The sequence below is a fragment of the Hyla sarda genome, chromosome 3 (assembly GCF_029499605.1).
Source record: "Hyla sarda isolate aHylSar1 chromosome 3, aHylSar1.hap1, whole genome shotgun sequence".
In the NCBI taxonomy this organism is placed as follows: Eukaryota; Metazoa; Chordata; class Amphibia; order Anura; family Hylidae; genus Hyla; species Hyla sarda.
In genome coordinates, this window is record NC_079191.1 from 132,249,190 (window position 1) to 132,269,857 (window position 20,668).

Genomic DNA, 20,668 nt, shown 5'->3' on the forward strand with positions numbered 1-20,668 from the left:
GAACTGCAACCTACTGTGGGGGAAATACAACCTAATGTGGGGGAACTGGGGGTGGGGTTGGTGGAGAAAAGTGTAGTGGAGAAGGACCAGGAGGGCATGGGGGGCTGAAGTGAGGTTGTTTGGGGGGTGGGGTGGGGGATGAGGTAAGGTAAGTGTGGGTTAGGTAAAGGGGGCAGAGGAGTGTGAAGGGGACTGAGGGGGGGTAGGGGGTTCAGAAAAGTGGAATAGTGGAGAAGGACCAGGAGTGTTGAAGGGGTGGGGACTTAAAGGGGTACTCCACCCCTAGACATCTTATCCCCTATCCTTTGGATAGGGGATAAGATGTCTAGGGGTGGAGTACTCCTTTAAGGACCAGTGGAGGACTAAGGCTAAGGCTAAGTTTCCAGAGAAGGCAAAAGCACAAGAAAAAAATGCCATAAAATTACCATAACACAGGAAAAAGCAGTAGCAGTTTTTCTGTGTTTTTGCAGGTTAAAAAAAGGGGGAAACCTAGCCTTAGGGGTCTCTGGGAGCAGGAGTCTGGAGGAGGACTTAGGGGTCTGGGGGGGCAGAGGGGTCTGGAGGAATTAGGGCTCGTCCACACTACGAACTTTCGCCGGCAGAATTTTGCTTGTTTTCAATGGGATGCTGCTGCTCTGTGCACACTACGGAAGACACAGTGTGTGGTAGTATTATTTGTAGAGGGCATGATGTTTGGCAGTATAATATACAGGGTACACAGGGTTTGGCAGTATTATATACAGGGTACACAGGGTTTGGCAGTATTATATTTAGGAAGCACAGTCTCTTGAAGGGTTATGATTGTTGTCTTTATACAGAGGATGAGGATCGGCTGCCAGAGTGAGGAACCAATGATGTCCAGGCGTCAAACTTTACAGAGGAAGATGAAGCTGGAAGAAGACCTGGCGTCTGGGCCAGATGAATAAGAAAAGGAAAGACAACAGAGAAGATGTCTCCTGTGAGTCATTTTATGTTTGTGTATTCTCCTGACTGTCCCATTAGATCTCTCCTCACTTCTAAGTTTTGCAGTAATAATGGATGACACTGTACCCCAATTTGAGGCTCCAGCTGTTACAAAACTACAACTCTATAACGCCTGAAGATCTCCAGACATAATGGGTGTTGTAGCTTTGCAACAGCTGGAAAGAGTGACTTGAACTGAAGTGATTTTAGACCATGCAGCCCATTTTATTTTAACGGGGCCTGACTCTTGTGACACCCACCAAAAAAAAAAAAGGGGGACATAGTCTAATATACCCAGGCCTATTTTTGGTCTCAGTCTGTTCCTTACTTGACAGCCCCGCAACAGGTCTCAGTGGAAGGGAAGGGGGACTATCGGGGGGCGGGGGCCCCATCATAATGAAGTGCTCCATCTTCCAGGCAGTCTTAATCTGGCCCTGCTTCTTGCAGATTGTCTTTTAATTGGTACAGCCATCACACACTGTATCATGCACCTAGATTCCATATTGTTTTTTTTTTAAAAGGGCTGCCAACATTTTTTATAGGACACTTTCTGCCTTGTTATCCATACGACCCCTCAAATGAATTTTCAAATGGTAGTGTTTTTGGTAACCTTAGCTACCTGTAAGTCTACTGATTTTAGAAGTTCCTCCATGTAAACAGATGCAAAGAAATATTTGCTTTCATCCTTCTCACAAAGGGATGAAGAGAGCTCTCCTTTCTTTTATATCCTGGTCCAGATTAAGAGCCAGAAAGCTATCAGCCTCTGAACTAAAATGCTCCACAAAAACAGTTTTACTCTTTTTTCACTAGGGGGGGGGGGGGAAGGATCAGGTTGAGGAATCTCTGCTGGGCGGGAAGTTTGTATCTCCTGGTGGACTCAAGTTTTCATTTTATCCATAAAAGACAATTTTATACTATCAATAAATCCAGATTTTATATCATACATGATAGAAGAATCTTATTAGCGGATTAATTACATATTGGCTTGAAATTATTGGGCTAGGGTTCGTGTTAGCCTCCAAAGAATCAGAGCGAAGGGTGCCTTCTTAAAGACAGCATCAGGAATCACGCAACTTCTTCCATGGGAAGGCTGCCCACATCTTAGGCGCCACAGACCTTCTGCACCAGAAGTAGAAAGGCTGCTGTGTACCAAGCAGGGAAATTTCCTGCTGCTTGCAATCACAGCTGTCCACTGGAAGTGACATCACCAGTATGCGCCCGGCAATGACACCAAACCTCCAGCCACTAGAGGTTCCATGCGCGTGTATTGGAGGCCATGGCAGACGCCGTCAACAGAAGAGAACTCGACTGAAGATAGGACCAGAATGAAGGAGTATGGAAATCACCAATGCCAATTGGTGGTACTGGAGTTTTTCTGCAGTTACATATTTTCCCAGGGAGGACTGTAATGGAGGCAGGGGAAGAGAGGGAGCCCGGGGGGGGGGGGGGGGCTGGAGACCCCATCAAACCTGCGTTTGTCCCTCCAGCATTACCAGGAGGACACAGGAAGAAAGAGGGACCCTGCAGAAGCAAAGAACAGCTTAGAAAGGAGGAATACAGATAATGACCGCTCTCCTGCTGTCTGGCATTAAACATAAACCAGCCCCATGACTACATGCTTGAAAAATAAATAAATATAATTCTTCCAGGTCTATCAGAGACCTACTCTCTGTCTTGCCCTAGAGGGACATGAAAAACATTCCATGAAAAACATTGTCTTTTGCTTTTTGTTGCTATTAGGGTGATGGGCGTTAACCTCCAGTGGTGCTGTCATGGAGGAGGACATAAGAAAGTGGTAATTTTACAATTTCTATGACTGCTTCTGTACTAACTTCCACCTAACATTGAGAAACTAATATGACACGGAATGCTCTAAGGGAACTGTAGGTGGCCATGCTTCCTAGACAACTGAATGTGCTGAATACTCATTCAGCTGACAGATATTGCTTCTGTTCCCCATACACATTCCTGCTTAGTAGCCCTAAGTGTGCATGGATTCTCAATAGGGAGGGTGGAATAAGCCGCTAACCGACACAACTGACAGCAGGTAATCTCCCATAAAAGACTGAGAATGCTGAAATCCAACACACAGTTCTCCCAGTCACCTCACCCCCCCCCCCCCCCCCCATCCTCCTCCAACATCTGTCATCAGGGAAATGGTCAGTTGCTCCACCTGATTTTGTGTCCGCCTATCATGAAATGTATATGGCTAACTTAATGTGGGTCACAGCAGAGTTCCTACATTAATAACTGATGACATATGACCTTCTGACAGCAAATAAAAATAGTTGTCAAAAAAATCCTAATTGCATGGGCAACTATTATCAACTGGTAGCATGGAGGAAAATTAGTAAGCACTGACTCATTTACAGATCCAGTCCAGAAGTGGTGGCCCTCACCAAGACACCACAGCCCTACTAAATGTTTTCGCTATGTTGAGTCACTTTCTTCTCTTCGAGGCTCTGTGGTTTCACAAAAACATACTGGGACTATATATTAAACAATCCATTTGCATTGGCTTTATGAAGCCAATATAAAATGTGTTAGTCGTCTATTAAGACTTCAAAGGAATATACTGTATGAAATTAAATGCGGATACAAGTAGAATTACAATAATAATTAGTAGCAAATTCAAACCTCAGCAGGAATTCCTATTTCATGAGGTATTTAGGATGAATGCAGTGTCAGTCTGTGGTGATGAACATATCAATTCTGTCATACAATATCCAGCAGATGGCGCAATAGCTCACTGTATTTTGCAAATTATGTGGGGTGAGCACTTTTCATAACTTTTCAGGGTCTCAATATCTTATTATTAAAATTCCTAATGGCAATTCAGGTTATATAATATATTATATTTATTTAAAGGGGTATTACGATTTATTTAAAAACTGAACTGTAGCTAGGGCTGTTATATAAAGGAGTACAGCGTACATACTTTGTCTGGTTCAGTGGCAGCGCTCTGATCTGCCCTGGTGTCTGTATTTACTTACCCTGATGACAGCCTCTCCCTACTCTGCTGATGACACTCCAAACTTAGTGCAGCCTTAGTGATTTGCCACAGCGGATTCAGAACATCATCAGCAGGGATATTACATCATCAGAGTAAGTAAAAAGAGGAATCACAGACGAGGACGATCTTGCGAGGTAAGTTCATTAAGATTGTAATCTTAATTCCAAAATATTACAACGAGCAGCAAAAAACAGTACAAACACAGACTTCAATGCTTACATGTTTCAGGTGCGACTGCATGCTTCTATCAGTGCACAATATAACTTTAGTGAACAACTATAATATTTAGGTGATTAAAAATGTCACTAGGCAAAATATATCCAACAAATATATAAGAACACCAATAGCACATAATACCAGAACAGCTACCAAACTACAAAGATGCCAGAGTGCTGGTGTAAGGCAATAAATCATAACATTCTTACCACCCATGGACATGGGTTGGCTTCCTAACTGTGTATATGAGGAGGTCTAAGAAGGGGCCTATAACCATTACTTTCTATTGGGAAGCTCTCACCCTATAAGCCTTGTGTAGCTGCTCTGAAAAGTACTACCTGGGCCATAACCTGACCCTCAAGCTGCTTGCCCTATTGTGCTCCCAAACAATTTAGCCATCCCAGCACAACATGTTTCTGTTCTCCACTTCATAGACTCTCTCAGGGGTCCATGTAATGAATTAAACTAGGTTGCAAAAGTAGCTTTTGCTAGATCACAATAACAGAGCACAAGACAGTAAAGGCACAATAGTAAAATAAATGGACACTAAATGGAAACAGGCTTTAGATCCTCTTTGGATCTAAAGTAAATGCAACTGGATGCACAAAATATGTACCATTTTATGTATATGTACCTCTTTCTGCAATTGATTCACAGCCTCTGTGCTGTAGGGGATGGAAATGATGGGCACTTGAGAGGATCAGCCCACCCTGTGGACTCTTGCTTTTCATTTATAAAAAACACAAACTACTCCGCTCACAAATAGAAGCTTGCAGCAGATCTAAAAGGTACGCCTGTGAAGGGGCTTTCAAATATAACAAGTGAAATGATTTGAGACACAAACATACCTTCTATCTTTCTCAGTAATTGTCTTTGGAAGCAATTCTTTATCTACATAGGCTACATTTGGATAGTACCAGACTGTGAAACGACTGTCCTGAATACCACACAATATATTGGATAGGTCACTCCAGGCTAAAGTGTGTACCATACTACCTGCAAAAGAAAGAGAAGTTACACATGTATGCATGTACAATCAGTACTTTGACACACTGCAGCACATCTACATATGGAATAAAGCAGTAAGACATCTACATAGGAACCAAAAGGTGAGAGCTAAAACTTTCCCAGAAGTAACTAAGTGTCAGATCTTTGTGTGAAACTCAACCGTAATATAACACTGGCTATGTGATTAATGTAAAATCTAGTACATGTGTAATTTAACTTTGTTATCTTTTATATTACAGGCATATTGGGTAAAGATAATATGGTAGTATGTAAACCATCAGCAAGCAGGCTAGCTGTTGACAGATCTTATGACTTTAAAGAGTTTTAAATTTAAAGACTTAAAATGTATTATCTTTTGTGTTTTACGACTTGTATAATATTTGTGCACAGGTTTCCATTGTCACTATGTAATTTCAATTGGATGATGTGTTGTTGTGTTAACGCATAATGTGAACTAGGTGTTGTTTTTTGGATACAGGCACCATTCGGTGATTGATGGGTTAACACCCTCACTGAACAGGTGCACTTCCCAAGCTGTATTAAATGTGTGAAGGAAGGAGAAGTGATGTAGGGACCCGTGGAAGCGGCATGAGCTGCGAAACGGACGTTGTCCCGTCTCTTCTCCCCCTCCCGACGCCTGTATGTACCTCAACTGGGATTAATGACTTTTAACTGCATCCAGACCAAGTGCCGTGAGTTTCTCTCTACTATTACATTATGGGACTTTGAACCTCTATTCAATTCACTGAGCACCGGATCAATTGATGCTATTGCTATTTTGGTATCTTACACCTGCAAGTCAATATCCCTACAAGGGTGTGTTTGTTCCGGGCATATTAGCAGTGCCGACTGTGTGCCTCCTCCCAGTTGACTTTAAAGAGTACCTGTCACCAAACTAAACTTTAAATATATTGTTCCTTGTGTTATTATAAGACACTTTGCTATTTGCTTGCTGTTAAAATTCTCAACCTTTATATGATTTTAATGTGATTGAAAAAACGGTTACTAGGTGGCTCTGTTCTGTGCCCTACCGCAAGTCAAATAGTTAGTTTGGTCTCCACTTGGACTTGCAAACTCATTAAGTGTGCGGGGTATGGTGAGGCACAGCTCTTGCAGGCTTCAGTGATGTTGCGCCTGCTGGGGAACGCCCACTTTCTCCTGCCGGGAGCTCATACAATGTGAGCAAGGGGAATTTTTTTTTAAGGGCAGGAGTGGTGTTTGAAGTAGTTAGGGAAAATAATCTGAGTTAGTTTAGAAAATATGATTTGATGACAGGTACTCTTTAACTGTTTTCGAATCATGGCTTCTTTAAATACATAATGTCCAAACTGCATTTTGTCACAGACTGGCAGAAAATAAACAAAAACTATGAATTTCCTCTGCAGCAAAGAAGCCCTGTACTGTATAAACATACAGAGTACATAGTAAACTAATGAGTGACAGACTAATCTATACATATAAAACTCAATGTGTGTATGTATGTGTTTGTGTATGTTCCAGCATCACTTCCAAATGGCTGGAGATATTTCAAAGAAACTTGGTACACATGTTCCTTAAAAACATCTAGTCTATGGGACTTCTGGTACCCTACTCCACAAGCCTAGCTTTGCATCTTCTGGTGGGTGTGTCGATATAGTACGCAAGCCACACCCCTCTATAAACCACGCCCCTTCTCTTTTGAGCCCTTTGTCTCAGCTTAAGGTCGAAAACACCATTTTTGCTTAATAAACCTTCATTACAGGTCCTTTAAAAGCCATATCTTAATCACTAAACATCACAAGCCTTCCAGTACTTATCAGCTGCTGTCCTGGAGGAAGTTGTGTAGTCTTTTTAGTGACACACGGTGCTCTCTCAGGAATTGTCCAGAGCAGTAGCAAGTCCCTGTAGAAAACCTCTCCAGCTCTGCACAGTTCCTGACAGGGGCAGAGGAGGCAGCATGGAGCATCTTTATACTTTGTACTGGTTGATGCCACATGCATGCACAAGCATAAGACACTTTACACCAAGCAGTGCTCAATAATTTGATGCAGAAGCAAGTTTTTTGGGGTGTGCCGTTCACAGAAGAATCAAACAATTTATAAATTGTGGCTATACAGGATCAGATTATTAATGTTATATATTTACAAAGTTATTCAAATTTTTATATGGATTATATCTATAAGCAGTCAAACTATAATTAATATGCTTATTAAATTCCACGGGGTCTCTTCCTATAAAAGTATTAACCGTAAAAGATTATGGGCTACAATCTAGAGAAGGCACATGTCACAGTAAGGAAGTGGTTTACCAGCTTTACTTTGGGGGAAAAAAAGCTTACATCTATGTTCTTTGCAGTTCTGTACTAACTAGCACATTCCTTATGGATGTCACAGGACAGTTTTAGAATGAACAAGTGATGTATTGCATCATACCGATTTTCACCGCTCTCTGTTCTTTTCCAAGCTTCCTAACTGTACTTATGTAGAGATCTCGGTTCTTATCGACAAATGCAATTTTTCTTTCATTTGCCGGTCCTCCTTGATCCAGAGCAATCTCTACTACTTCAATCTGAAAATGAAAAGTGAGACTGTATAAACACAGCATGCAAATGTAACTTTACTTGAACCTCAACAAATGCACAATTGCAATGCTCCTATCAGTGCAAAATATAACTATTATTTAGGTGATTAAAATGTCACTAGGCAAAATATATCCAACAAATCTATAAGAACACCAATAGCACATAATACCAGAACAGCTACCAAACTACAAAGCAGCCAGAGCACGGATGTAAGGCAATAAATCATAACATTCTTAACACATTTGTTGATCTTATGGTACATGGACATGGGTTGGCTTCCTAACTGTGTATATGAGGAGGTCTAAGAAGGAGCCTATAACCATTACTTCCTATTGGGAAGCTCTCACCCTATAAGCCTTGGGTAGCTGCTCTGAAAAGTACTAGCCGTTCCATAACCTGACCCTCAAGTTGTTTGCCCTATTGTGCTCCCAAACAAATTAGCCATCACAGCACAACATGTTTCTGTTCTCTACTTCATGAACTTTCTCAGGGGTCCATGTAATTAATTAAACCGGGTTGCAAAAATAGCTTTAGCTAGATCACAATAACAGAGCACGAGACAGTAACGGCACAATAGTAAAATAAATGGGCACTGATCTGGGCACTTCTGTTTCTACAGGGCCAGAAGAGATGAGCTGTGATCCTAACACCTTGGAAACAGGCTTTAGAACTTCTTTGGATCTAAAATAAATGCAACTGGATGCAAAAAATATGTACCATTTTATGTACATGTACCTCTTTCAGCATTTGACTGAAAGAGTCTGTACTGTAGGGGATGGAAATGATGGGCACTTGAGAGGATCAGCCCACCCTGTGGACTCTTGCTTTTCATTCGCATTTATGAAAAAAAACACAAAATACTCAGCTCACAAATAGAAGCTTGCAAATCTAAAGTTATACCTGTGAAGGGGCTTTCAATCTCTACCTGGTGCTCCGATTAGTTAAACTATGAGAAACCATTTAACAAATTCTCTTTAAAGGGGTTTTCTAGAATTTAGCACTGATGCCCTGTTCCATTATTCTGACTGATGGAAGTCCTGGGGTTGGATATCATACATTGATCTTATCCATTTAGCCTTTCCAAAATTGTCATATAGTTCGTGAATATGTTCTTACAGTAATATGTGGTAGGTAGTACTATATTATAAAATATTAAAAACGCACATACCAGCATGAACTGCTACAGAACTATATTTCTATGGTTAATTATAACTAATACATTAGAAATTACAGCAATAAAAGTCATGGAAACATTTCTGATTATTATCAGAAAAATAAGCACAGCAACTTCTGCATTGCTTTTAATAACTGGAGCTTGAATTGTGCCTTTGACTATAGTATAAACCAAACCCAATCTGTATAGAAACATAAAATGCATCTTATTCATGGATATTACTGTCTTGGGCCTGGTACAGACAACTAAGAATTTGATTGAGATCACTGGCTCTATTTATGACATTTCACAACTTTGTCCCTTAAGTAGCCACAGAAAATCCAAGCTCCATACAGATAACACAGAAAAAAAGGCTTGTGGCAGCATCATATTGCTCTGTTACCAAGGAATTTAATTCACAACTGTGTGTGGTCCAGCTGGAAAAAATCCACGCAGGAGACAAAGCGCTAGTTATACAGTGGTTAACTCTACATCTGCACACTGGGTCTTGTTTTATTTAATTTTCTCAACCAAGTTATGTGCGACATGAAGGACAAATGGCAAACTGGAGTATACAGAATATTAATGCAACTGAATAGTTCACCTTATGTGCAAGAGGCTTCCCATCTCCAAGGGGTTTTCCTGATAAAGCATCAAACAAGTAGATCACTAAGAAAAAAAAAGAAAAAAGAAGAAGAAGAAAGAAACAAAGTCTAATGAATGTATGGTAATATATGAGGAGTGTATGACTGGTAGGCAGGCAACTAAACTGTTCTCATTCATTTAAATTGTTGCATGTACGGGTACATTGACTGCTACAGGGAAACTAAACCACCACACACGGCATTACCCAGTTAAAAGAGCTAGGTTAGAGTAGCTGAGTGCCAGGACACAACACGTCAATTGTTACTTAGTACGGAAAAGTGCAAGTGTACACCATAACAATTATATTTTAGTATTCGAATCGACTGTGCTAATATTAAGCCTTCACCTCAATTCATCCATTTTTTAATAGATACAATATGTACTGGAAACTACGACTTACACTTTTCATCTGTTTTGTCCTTCACTGCAATGGTATCATTGCTCAAAGATACAGTCTGTGCATTGAGAATGTCTGTTCTCATACCAGGAAGTTTAGGAGAGCTGATGAGACGACCTTCGTAGGAGTATAAAAACAGACTGCCACCATCCACTAAGAGGAAATGCCTGCAAGAAAACAAGGAAGGAAATGACCAAAGAGCAGGTACATTACAGTCAACAATTTAGACATCTTCAAAGAGGTCTTTGGAAGACAATGCAAAGCACTAGAGCAGAAGTACCCAAATCAATGATATATCACCAGCTACAAATCTTTGCTACTTTCCGGAGCTTCATCTGCGCTTGTAGTTATGCTGAACCCAGATTTCCTTCACTTTTCTTTCTGAAGATCAATAAGTTAAATATCCTTACTACTGCTGAGTTACATGTCTGAAACTGCACCGCTAGCAGTATGCTTTACAGCATTAAAATGCAAGTAATCCAGTCCTTAAAACACATTGAAGCCGGGTAGAGGAATGCAGAATGGAATGTCATTCATTTGTTACAAAACACAGAACATATGGCTGAATGGAAACTGATGCCATAACACAAGCCACGTGCATGCACAAGCATCTGACACTTCTTTAATCAATTCAATACCAAATATGCCATCTCCTTATATTGTATACAGCTAACAAAGTGACTATATATAGTATTATACTTCTATAAAAAGACTAATTCAATTACTCATTTGGCAATCTCATACAGTTTTTCTTTTTACCAAATTGTCCTTAAGCAACAATGTTCCTATGTCTTATAAAAAGGATTCCATATTTTATACACTGGGTTAGACTACTAACATGGGCTTTTTGTTCTCCAGAGCAACAGACTAGGATATCTCAAATCTTTACTAATCTATCATTTTTGTAATTGTTACCCCAATATTGTGCTATGTTGGTCTTTAGGAAAGTTGACGGTGCTGTATAAAGAATAATAATACAGTATATGCTCGATTATAAGACAAGGTTTTTTTCAGGAGAAAACTGCTGGAAAAAACTACCTTGTCTTATAATTAAGGTTGCTTTAGAATTCGTATCATTTTGCGGCCCAGTCCTGCTCCTTTGCGGCTCCCAAGAGTGCCTAGCACTGGGAGGAAGTGATCTTTCACTTCATCAATTCACTTCCTCATGCAGATATATGCTATGGAGCTGCATAAGAGGGAAGAAAACACTGCAGAAAAACTTGTGACCGGTAAGAGAATACTTGGACATGGAATAAGGGGAATGGAAATGAAACTATGAAATAGACATAAAGTAGTCTTACATTCAGTCTTTTTGTATTTTTCTTAAAAAAACAAAAAAAAAACCAAGATAAAGTTCGGGGGTCATAATATAATCAGGGTATTTTTATAATCGAGCAAATGCAGTAATAATAAATTATGTTCTCGAATTATTCATGATACAGCTTAACAATAGAATTATTAACAACTTAAGGACTCAGCCCATTTGGGCCTTAAGGACTCACAATTTTATTTTTACGTTTTTGTTTTTTCCTCCTCGCCTTCAAAAATCATAACTGTTATATTTTCATCCACTGACTAGTATGAGTCTTGTTTTTTTGCGCGACCAGTTGTCCGTTGTAATGCCATCACTCACTTTAACATAAAATGTATGGCGCAACCAAAAAAATACTTTTTGTGTGGGGAAATTTAAAAGAAAACCGCAATTTTGTAAATTTTTGAAGGTTTCGTTTTCACGCCGTACATTTTACGGTAAAAATGACATGTGTTCTTTATTCTTTGGGTAAATACGATTAAAATGATTACCGACTTTTCTATTGCTGTTGCGCTTTAAAAAACAAACAAAAAAAAAACAAAAACGTTTTAACCAAAATAGTACGTTTAAAATCCCCCTATTTTGAAGACCTATAATGTTTTTCATTTTTCTTTATAAGCGGCAGTATGAGGGCTAATTTTTTGCGCCATGATCGGTACTTTTTAATGATACCATATTTGCTTATATAAAACTTTTAATACATTTATCAATTTTTTTAAATAAAATGTTATAAAAAAACATACCAAATACCAAATATGTATATTCAATATTTTTTTTCACACTTTTTGGGGGTGAAATGGGGAAAATGGGACAATTTACATTTTGTTAAGTTTTTTACATTTATTTTTAAACTTTAATAGTCCCCATAGGGTCTATTAAAGTTTGTCAATCATCCCGCTGTGTGAGCCGGGGGCATGTCACAAGGCCTCAGTGTACAGAGCCCTGCTTGTCCTCAGTGCACAGAGCCCTGCTTGTCCTCGGCGTACAGAGCCCTGCTTGTCCTCGGCGTACAGAGCCCTGCTTGTCCTCGGCGTACAGAGCCCTGCTTGTCCTCGGCGTACAGAGCCCTGCTTGTCCTCGGCGTACAGAGCCCTGCTTGTCCTCGGCGTACAGAGCCCTGCTTGTCCTCGGCGTACAGAGCCCTGCTTGTCCTCGGCGTACAGAGCCCTGCTTGTCCTCGGCGTACAGAGCCCTGCTTGTCCTCGGCGTACAGAGCCCTGCTTGTCCTCGGCGTACAGAGCCCTGCTTGTCCTCGGCGTACAGAGCCCTGCTTGTCCTCGGCGTACAGAGCCCTGCTTGTCCTCGGCGTACAGAGCCCTGCTTGTCCTCGGCGTACAGAGCCCTGCTTGTCCTCGGCGTACAGAGCCCTGCTTGTCCTCGGCGTACAGAGCCCTGCTTGTCCTCGGCGTACAGAGCCCTGCTTGTCCTCGGCGTACAGAGCCCTGCTTGTCCTCGGCGTACAGAGCCCTGCTTGTCCTCGGCGTACAGAGCCCTGCTTGTCCTCGGCGTACAGAGCCCTGCTTGTCCTCGGCGTACAGAGCCATGCTTGTCCTCGGCGTACAGAGCCATGCTTGTCCTCGGTACACAGAGCCCTGTTTGACCTCCGTACACAGAGCCCTGCTTGTCCTCGGTGCACAGAGCCCTGCTTGTTCTCAGTGCACAGAGCCCTGCTTGTCCTCAGTGCACAGAACCCTGCTTGTCCTCAGTGCACAGAGCCCTGCTTGTCCTCAGTGCACAGAGCCCTGCTTGTTCTCAGTGCACAGAGCCCTGCTTGTCCTCAGTGCACAGAGCCCTGCTTGTCCTCAGTGTTTAGAGCCCTGCCTGTCCTCGGTGTACAGAGCCCTGCTTGTCCTCGGTGTACAGAGCCCTGCTTGTCCTCGGTGCACAGAGCCCTGCTTGTTCTCAGTGCACAGAGCCCTGCTTGTCCTCAGTGCACAGAACCCTGCTTGTCCTCAGTGCACAGAGCCCTGCTTGTCCTCAGTGCACAGAGCCCTGCTTGTTCTCAGTGCACAGAGCCCTGCTTGTCCTCAGTGCACAGAGCCCTGCTTGTCCTCAGTGTTTAGAGCCCTGCTTGTCCTCAGTGCACAGAGCCCTGCTTGTCCTCAGTGCACAGTACCCTGCTCGTCCTCAGTGCACAGTACCCTGCTCGTCCTCAGTGCACAGTACCCTGCTCGTCCTCAGTGCACAGTACCCTTGTTCTCAGTGCACAGAGCCCTGCTTGTCCTCAGTGCTCAGAGCCCTGCTTGTCCTCGATGTACAGAGCCCTGCCTGTCCTCGGTGTACAGAGCCCTGCTTGTCCTCGATGTACAGAGCCCTGCTTGTCCTCGATGTACAGAGCCCTGCTTGTCCTCGATGTACAGAGCCCTGCTTGTCCTCGGTGTACAGAGCCCTGCTTGTCCTCGGGGTACAGAGCCCTGCTTTTCCTCGGGGTACAGAGCCCTGCTTGTCCTCGGCGTACAGAGCCCTTCTTTTCCTCGGCGTACAGAGCCCTGTTTGTCCTCAGTACACAGAGCCCTGCTTGTCCTCAGTACACAGAGCCCTGCTTGTCCTCAGTACACAGAGCCCTGCTTGTCCTCAGTACACAGAGCCCTGCTTGTTCTCAGTGCAGAGCCCTGCTTGTTCTCAGTGCACAGAGCCCTGCTTGTCCTCAGTGCACAGAGCCCTGCTTGTCCTCAGTGCACAGAGCCCTGCTTGTCCTCAGTGTACAGAGCCCTGCTTGTTCTCAGTGCACAGAGCCCTGCTTGTTCTCAGTGCACAGAGCCCTGCTTGTTCTCAGTGCACAGAGCCCTGCTCGTCCTCAGTGCACAGTACCCTGCTCGTCCTCAGTGCACAGTACCCTGCTCGTCCTCAGTGCACAGTACCCTGCTCGTCCTCAGTGCACAGAGCCCTGCTCGTTCTCAGTACACAGAGCCCTGCTTGTCCTCACTGCACAGAGCCCTGCTTGTCCTCACTGCACAGAGCCCTGCTTGTCCTCACTGCACAGAGCCCTGCTTGTCCTCACTGCACAGAGCCCTGCTTGTCCTCACTGCACAGAGCCCTGCTTGTCCTCACTGCACAGAGCCCTGCTTGTCCTCACTGCACAGAGCCCTGCTTGTCCTCACTGCACAGAGCCCTGCAGGGACAAAAATATACACTTTTTTAACCAATGTATATAACAAATACTCTTAATTTTATTTTCAACATTGTAAAGTTTTTTGCTAATGATAGGTACAGTTTAACACTTAATTTATTAAGACTGGCATTCTTTACCAAGGTGTATTACCACAATTTTATGTAATTTCATATCCATAGGATAGAGCATCCATATAGGGTCTGACCATTGGCACCCTTGCCAATTACCAGAACGGAGGAAAAATGTTCCCAGCAATGAAAGAGGCAGACATTGCATCTACAGCCAGCACTCTACTCATAGTCTATGGAATGGTGCTTGGCAAAGTTTAGAAGCTGAAGATTTTAGCTTTGCTTCATGCAGTTTCTGTAAGCCTTTCCACTAAACCCCACCCACTTTTTTTTTTTTTTTTTTTAGAAAGAGCCAAGCGCAGCATAAAACTGCTGAAATGTCCACTTTTTGGTACATAAGATCTTTACAGAAAGATTTGTGTTCTTATTTTAGCATGTGAAAAAAACTGGCATACAAAGAATAATAAATTCCCCCCCAAATGGTACTAAAATGTATGTCTACGTATTTCTACCTCTCGCACTGCATGATCAAGCTGACAGTTCCTTCTTTGAGGTCAAAGATAAGTGGAGTGTTCCAATTCTTCGTGCTAAGAGGAAAAAAAGACAGTGTAAGCATATTAATATATTGATAAGTCTTTATGCATTTGTATTAAGCTTAATGTCTTGTTTATTTTACCTTATGTAGATTACTAGCAGGGATATGATAATGGTCATTAGGGAACAGAGTTAGAGTTGATGTTAAGATTTGGTTGCATAGTTCAACTACTGTATATATGCTATTTCTTTTTCCATATGATATATGGTCAAGTTATATAAAACTTAAATTCCCAAATAGAAATAAGGACTGGCACTCCTTACTAATCTTCACGTTGAGCAATTTAATGTGGCCCCAATATCGGTGTATGCAGTACAGCAAGCACTTATATGGTGGTGCAAAATACCTGGAGAAGAAGAAGGCTGCACTCACCACATATTTTTCATCCGTTCTTTATTAAAGTCCAATCATGGGGGTACACAAAGCGGGTGCTTCCATAAGACGAGCGACAAATTGCTCCACCAACTAAGAACGGCCATGCACCATCGTGGTCTTATGGAAGCACCCGCTTTGTGTACCCCCATGATTGGACTTTACTAAAGCACGAATTAAAAATATGTGGTGAGTGCAGCCTTCCTCTTTTCCACTTCTTTTGCCTGAGGCAGGAAGAGTTTTTATTGGTGGTTGTGGAATCAAAGAAACCACCATGACTGGCTATGACTGCTGGGTATACAGTATGTAATGTAAGATCAGATGGCTGAGAAGGGCAGGGATGCTTTCCTTTATTGTGGGACAAAGAAGCAAACAGAAAGGCTCCTGAACTCACCTGCCTGTCATGGTGACACCAGAAGATGAGCAGATGTCCTAACCCCCCCCCCCCCCCACACACACACACACCACCACCACCACCTTTTGGAAGCCCTGACACTATCCAGAAAGCCAGCTAAGTACTAAGAAAAATATTTAAAAATATTAGAAATCCTCCAAATCATAGAATACAGAAAATGACTATACTATTAAAAAATAATTATTATTTTTTAGCAAAGTTCATGTGTTTTCTTATCTTCATCTATTTGTGCTGTTTTTCAATACAAACTACCTAATAACATATTGTTATTCCTAGATAACAGTATTTCTACAGAACAGTACTTAGTTGTATACATTTCAGTGAAGCACATCTTTCCCGTTATAAAGCTCATCTGCATATGCAAACAGCGGAAAGGCTTAAAATACAAAAAGTAGCCTGTACGGAAAAAAATGACGTCATTTTCTTTTCTTTCTTGCAGCTGTTTCCAAATTTGTTATCCCCAACCATTAAATAGAGACGCAGATCATGAACTAATAACAATGGGGTGGAGGCCACCCTTTCACTTTGTAAACTAGGTGACCACACTTAAAACAGAAACCTACAAAAACAATTATTGAAATGTTTTTCTTGGAAAACATCCAGATGTTTTGATTCTTCAACTTCTTTGCAACGCAGAACGAATGAGTAGCAACAGTGCCACCTGCTTCCTATGACAGCAATTCAACAAAGGATACAAGCCGGCTTAAAAGACCTTTGTACCACACATGATTGAAAAGCAATGAATCAAAGGAAACATTTCACAGGCAGACAACTTGCTTACCTAAATACATAACACTGAAGAGCGGTGGAAACCACTAAATGTCCATACTTTAAAGATGCCTTAATAACTCTGTCACGAAATTCCAGCAAGTCCATGGCATCATTGATAACATTGCGGACCTGGAAGTATAGGAAAGTATGAGAATGCAATGTGACTCCAGATATTCAATATTTTGCAACTAGAAACATATGTCAACACTAGTATATAGTTGAAGTCATAACTTTACATATATGTAGGGTCAGGTCAACAACACTTGATAATGATATAATGTGCAAATATTAAAAACCATGGGACCACGTGGTATCCATACGATTCAGGAAGGAGACATGGCTGTCTCCTACAGATGCAAGCACCTAGGTGCTAAAAATACTTTATAATCCAGAAAATTATGAAAATTATGGAGGAACAAGGAAAAACATCAACATCAACAATAAAAGTTACCCATAGTGATACAACCAGAAATGGTGATCAGCAAGGAGAAAGCCACTACCCAAAAAACATCATTAAAAAAAAGTCATCATTATGACAATGATCTTATTTTCTGGAGAAATATCCTCTGTTCTGATGGGAGAAAAGCCATGATGACCATGGTTATGTATGAAGGAAGAAAGGGGGAAGCTTATAAGCCAAAAAACATCATTTGAACTGCGAAGCAGGGGGTGGCTGCATCATGTTGTGGGGTGACTTCACAAAATAGATGATATAGAAAAATTGAAGCAAGATCTCAACATAAGCCAGGAAGTCAAAGTTTGGATGCAAGTGGATCTTCAAAGTCATGGCAAAATGGCCTAAAGTTGGATTCCAACCTCTTTTGGCTACCTGGCACCCTTAAGGCAGCTTGCAGCCCTGAGGATGGTTGAAACCGAAAAATGCAGAAGTTGGCAAGCTATGGAATTTGCAGCTACGAAGTGTACAGAAATCTCAGGAGTTAGGAAGACAGCATAGCTCTTTGGATTTTACCAGATGGCATTAAAGGGAATCGGTCATCAGAGACATCCGCACTAACCTGGACTCCTAGGACTGTATCCACCTTTTCCAGCCCACCGGAGCACGTGACAGCTGAACTAATTTATGTAGGCTTAAGTCAGCAACTGCCGAGCCGAGAAGTTTGTGATGAATCGAATCACTGTAACTTCGCTCATCTCTATCCAGCAGCTTCAGCTGTCAATCACGCAGAGGGGCTCGGATTACAGTCAGAGAAGACAGGACTAGGTAAGTATAGTTCCCCACCTAGGGGACTACTTATGAAGCCAGCGTAAGGGGAGACTCTAGCTTCTTATCCTCACCATCCCTGTGGGCAGAAACGTCTCCAGGGGATGGTGCGAAAGAAGATTTTACTATACATAATGCATTGCCACACGTTATATATGGTAAAATCTCATGACCCTTTAAATACTTACCATGTGTTTGTAAATAAATTTGAGAGAATTTAATTAATCTGACATTTTACATTTGAAATATAGTAGTGATCCTGACTGACATAAGATAGTGAATATGTTTTAGGATTAAATGTCAAGAATTGTGAAAAACAGAGTCTTAATAAATGAGGTTAAGGTGTATGGAAACTTATCAATTTAACTGTAAATGGTAGTTGGCACAGATGCAGGAGATGAATTAGAAAGGGTTCACTAAGACCAAGAAAGGTATGAAAAGTTAAAGATAAACACTAAAATATTATATGTGTACCAATACACAAATATCTAAGGAGGATTCTCCTGGCCTGCTTCATCCTGATAAAAGATACCTTGGAAACTACATAGTTTATGGTCTTAATGTATCCCATCCTCTGTGTGATGAGATAACTCAACCAAGGGTAGTTTTAGGAGGTGCATAAGATCACTGCATGACAGGTCCCTGGTTTGTCATAACAAGAGAGAGCAGATAAGGGGAACCCCTATCTCTAAAAATCTCCACACCACTGGACCCACCTTAGGCAGAAGTTTAGAAGCTGGAAAGTTGAGTCTAAGTCACCAGCTAGAATCAGCACAAACACATATTTAGCTTATGTCATCAAGGCAGATTATACCTTGTTTACCTGTTTGGTGATCTTCTTTCTTGCTCATTTATTCCACACTGTATTCCACACTTTCATTTTAGGAACAAATTCTTTTTACGTTCATGCATAGAATTTCTAGAGCATGGGATCATGTGCTCTGGAAATTCTGTGCATGAACATAAAAAAAGATTGCAGTTTGTACCAGAATAAATGAACAAGAAAGAAGACCCCCAAACAGGTCTGTGCATCCTTTTTGTACATAAAGTTCAGAATTACCGTACAAGTCTGTGAATCCCTTTTTGTATATAAAGTTGTGAATTACCGTATTTGTAGGCGTATAACATGCATTTTTAAGCAAAAATGTTTTACTTAAAGTCTATTTGGCCTCGCAAAAGCCGCTGCAGTTCAAAGATTTAAAGTGACCGCTTTAAACCATGTAACTGCAGCGGCTTCTGCGGGGCCAGAGTCCGACCGCCGCCCGATACCCTCCCCATCCACGGCTTTCATATTTACCTGTCTTGGGGCACACTCCTGCAAGCTCCAGTACCGGCGGCATCCTGCGTTGACGAGCGACGTCCTCAACGCGACGTCACTAGTCATTGCGCAGCGACAGCGCAGGACGCCATCGGAGCCTGCAGGAGCGTGCCCCAAGACAGGTAAATACCTTACTGTATGGACTTGCACACTAGTGGTTTGTGTTGCTATAAAGTTTACATATTTAGCCTAAACATGGTTACAATTATTAGAGGTTTTATGAAATATAACCAAACCTGCATAGCTCGTCTCTTAGTTAAAGTTACTTCAAAATCCTTCCATTCCCAGCGCTGTTCAATAACATGAGCAAAGATAACATGACCATTTCCACAGGCTCCAGCAACCTGGGTTCCATCTATCGACCATGTCAGGCTGAAAATGCTACCAGTATTTGGTTTTTCCAATGCATAGGACCACTGAAAAATAGAAATGAACAAAAGAACCCAAAAATTTAAAAAACAAAAAAACAATTCCTTTTAAATAACATTTGTATTGTTCAAATAAAGATCAGGTCAACAATATTCTCCTGAGAAATAGATAAAACATGCAGAATAAAGAACTTTTGAAATGGTACGTTCTGCCCTTGCCTAAACACACCTGAAGCAGCTGGACATCAGACAACAGATGAGCCAGTGGCAGAGGTCAAGGCTGCTTCAATGAATAAGAATAGGAGATGACATGGCAAATGGTTCAAGTCTGCTAGAGACATTAGCAATATATGCAGGGCTATTAAGATTGATCAGAAGAAAGACGAGGCTAGCTTACCAAACAGAGCTCAGATGCAAAGCTAATTATAACAGTCATTAATCAAAAACTGAAAAGGAACTTTATTCAATAAGTAAGACAACATAAAAAAAAAATCCATCTGTTTAAAGACAAAATATGTCCAAACGCAAAAGGCTGGACACATCATTTAGTGCTTCGGGGAAGGAATATTTAATGTGTTTGCCATACTTAGCACTGTAATTTCTTTTGCAGTACATGCGAACCCACAAAATATCAAACTCCTGGGAAGCATGTCAACTTTGGTAATATAAATATAATGAAGGTAGACAAGTGTAACTGAAAGATTTACTTAAAATACTGCTAGTTAATATACTTTATTGAGACCCAGACCTAGGACAAATCACTGAATGCTCTAGGCATGCATGTACAATTTAAGTGAGCTGAAAGCTGCAAGTCACAAACGCATGTACCAAGGTGAACCTCGTCTGGAAATGAAAAAAAAAAAAAAAAGGAAAAATTACAAAGAATTGGATAAAGTTAAGTTAGGTGGTCAGATATTTTTGATTCAAGTGCATTTTTTTCATAACAGCACATGAAACTTACACTGAAAAAAAACTCAAATGTTCTAATGGCTGAAACGAAGTAACTGTTTCTCACACAAAGTGCACTGCTGTATTGTTCTTTGAAAGCGGTAATGCTTGGTATAGACTCCCATGTGTCTAGTAGAGGATTTCTATCAAATATAGGAGGAATTATAGGAGCTTAGCACTTGGTACATAAAAAATTCTGTGGGATAACAGAA

General features: G+C 41.4%; 1 protein-coding gene across 6 annotated transcripts in view; it reads right to left on the reverse strand.

The window, feature by feature from the left end:
* The window catches only part of IFT80 (intraflagellar transport 80), a 188,790-nt gene that overhangs the window by 33,701 nt on the left and 134,421 nt on the right, over positions 1-20,668 (reverse strand). For all 6 annotated transcript variants that reach the window (XR_008891127.1, XM_056565065.1, XM_056565068.1 and 3 more), the window contains 7 exons: positions 19,377-19,556; positions 16,611-16,729; positions 14,960-15,034; positions 9,959-10,122; positions 9,518-9,582; positions 7,612-7,747; positions 5,041-5,188 (listed from right to left, as the gene is read on the reverse strand). Coding sequence is in view for 5 of the 6 variants with exons in the window: in XM_056565065.1 (XP_056421040.1) it covers positions 5,041-5,188; positions 7,612-7,747; positions 9,518-9,582; positions 9,959-10,122; positions 14,960-15,034; positions 16,611-16,729; positions 19,377-19,556 (887 nt within the window). In the remaining variant the exon portion in view is untranslated. The remainder of the gene's footprint in view (positions 1-5,040; positions 5,189-7,611; positions 7,748-9,517; positions 9,583-9,958; positions 10,123-14,959; positions 15,035-16,610; positions 16,730-19,376; positions 19,557-20,668) is intronic.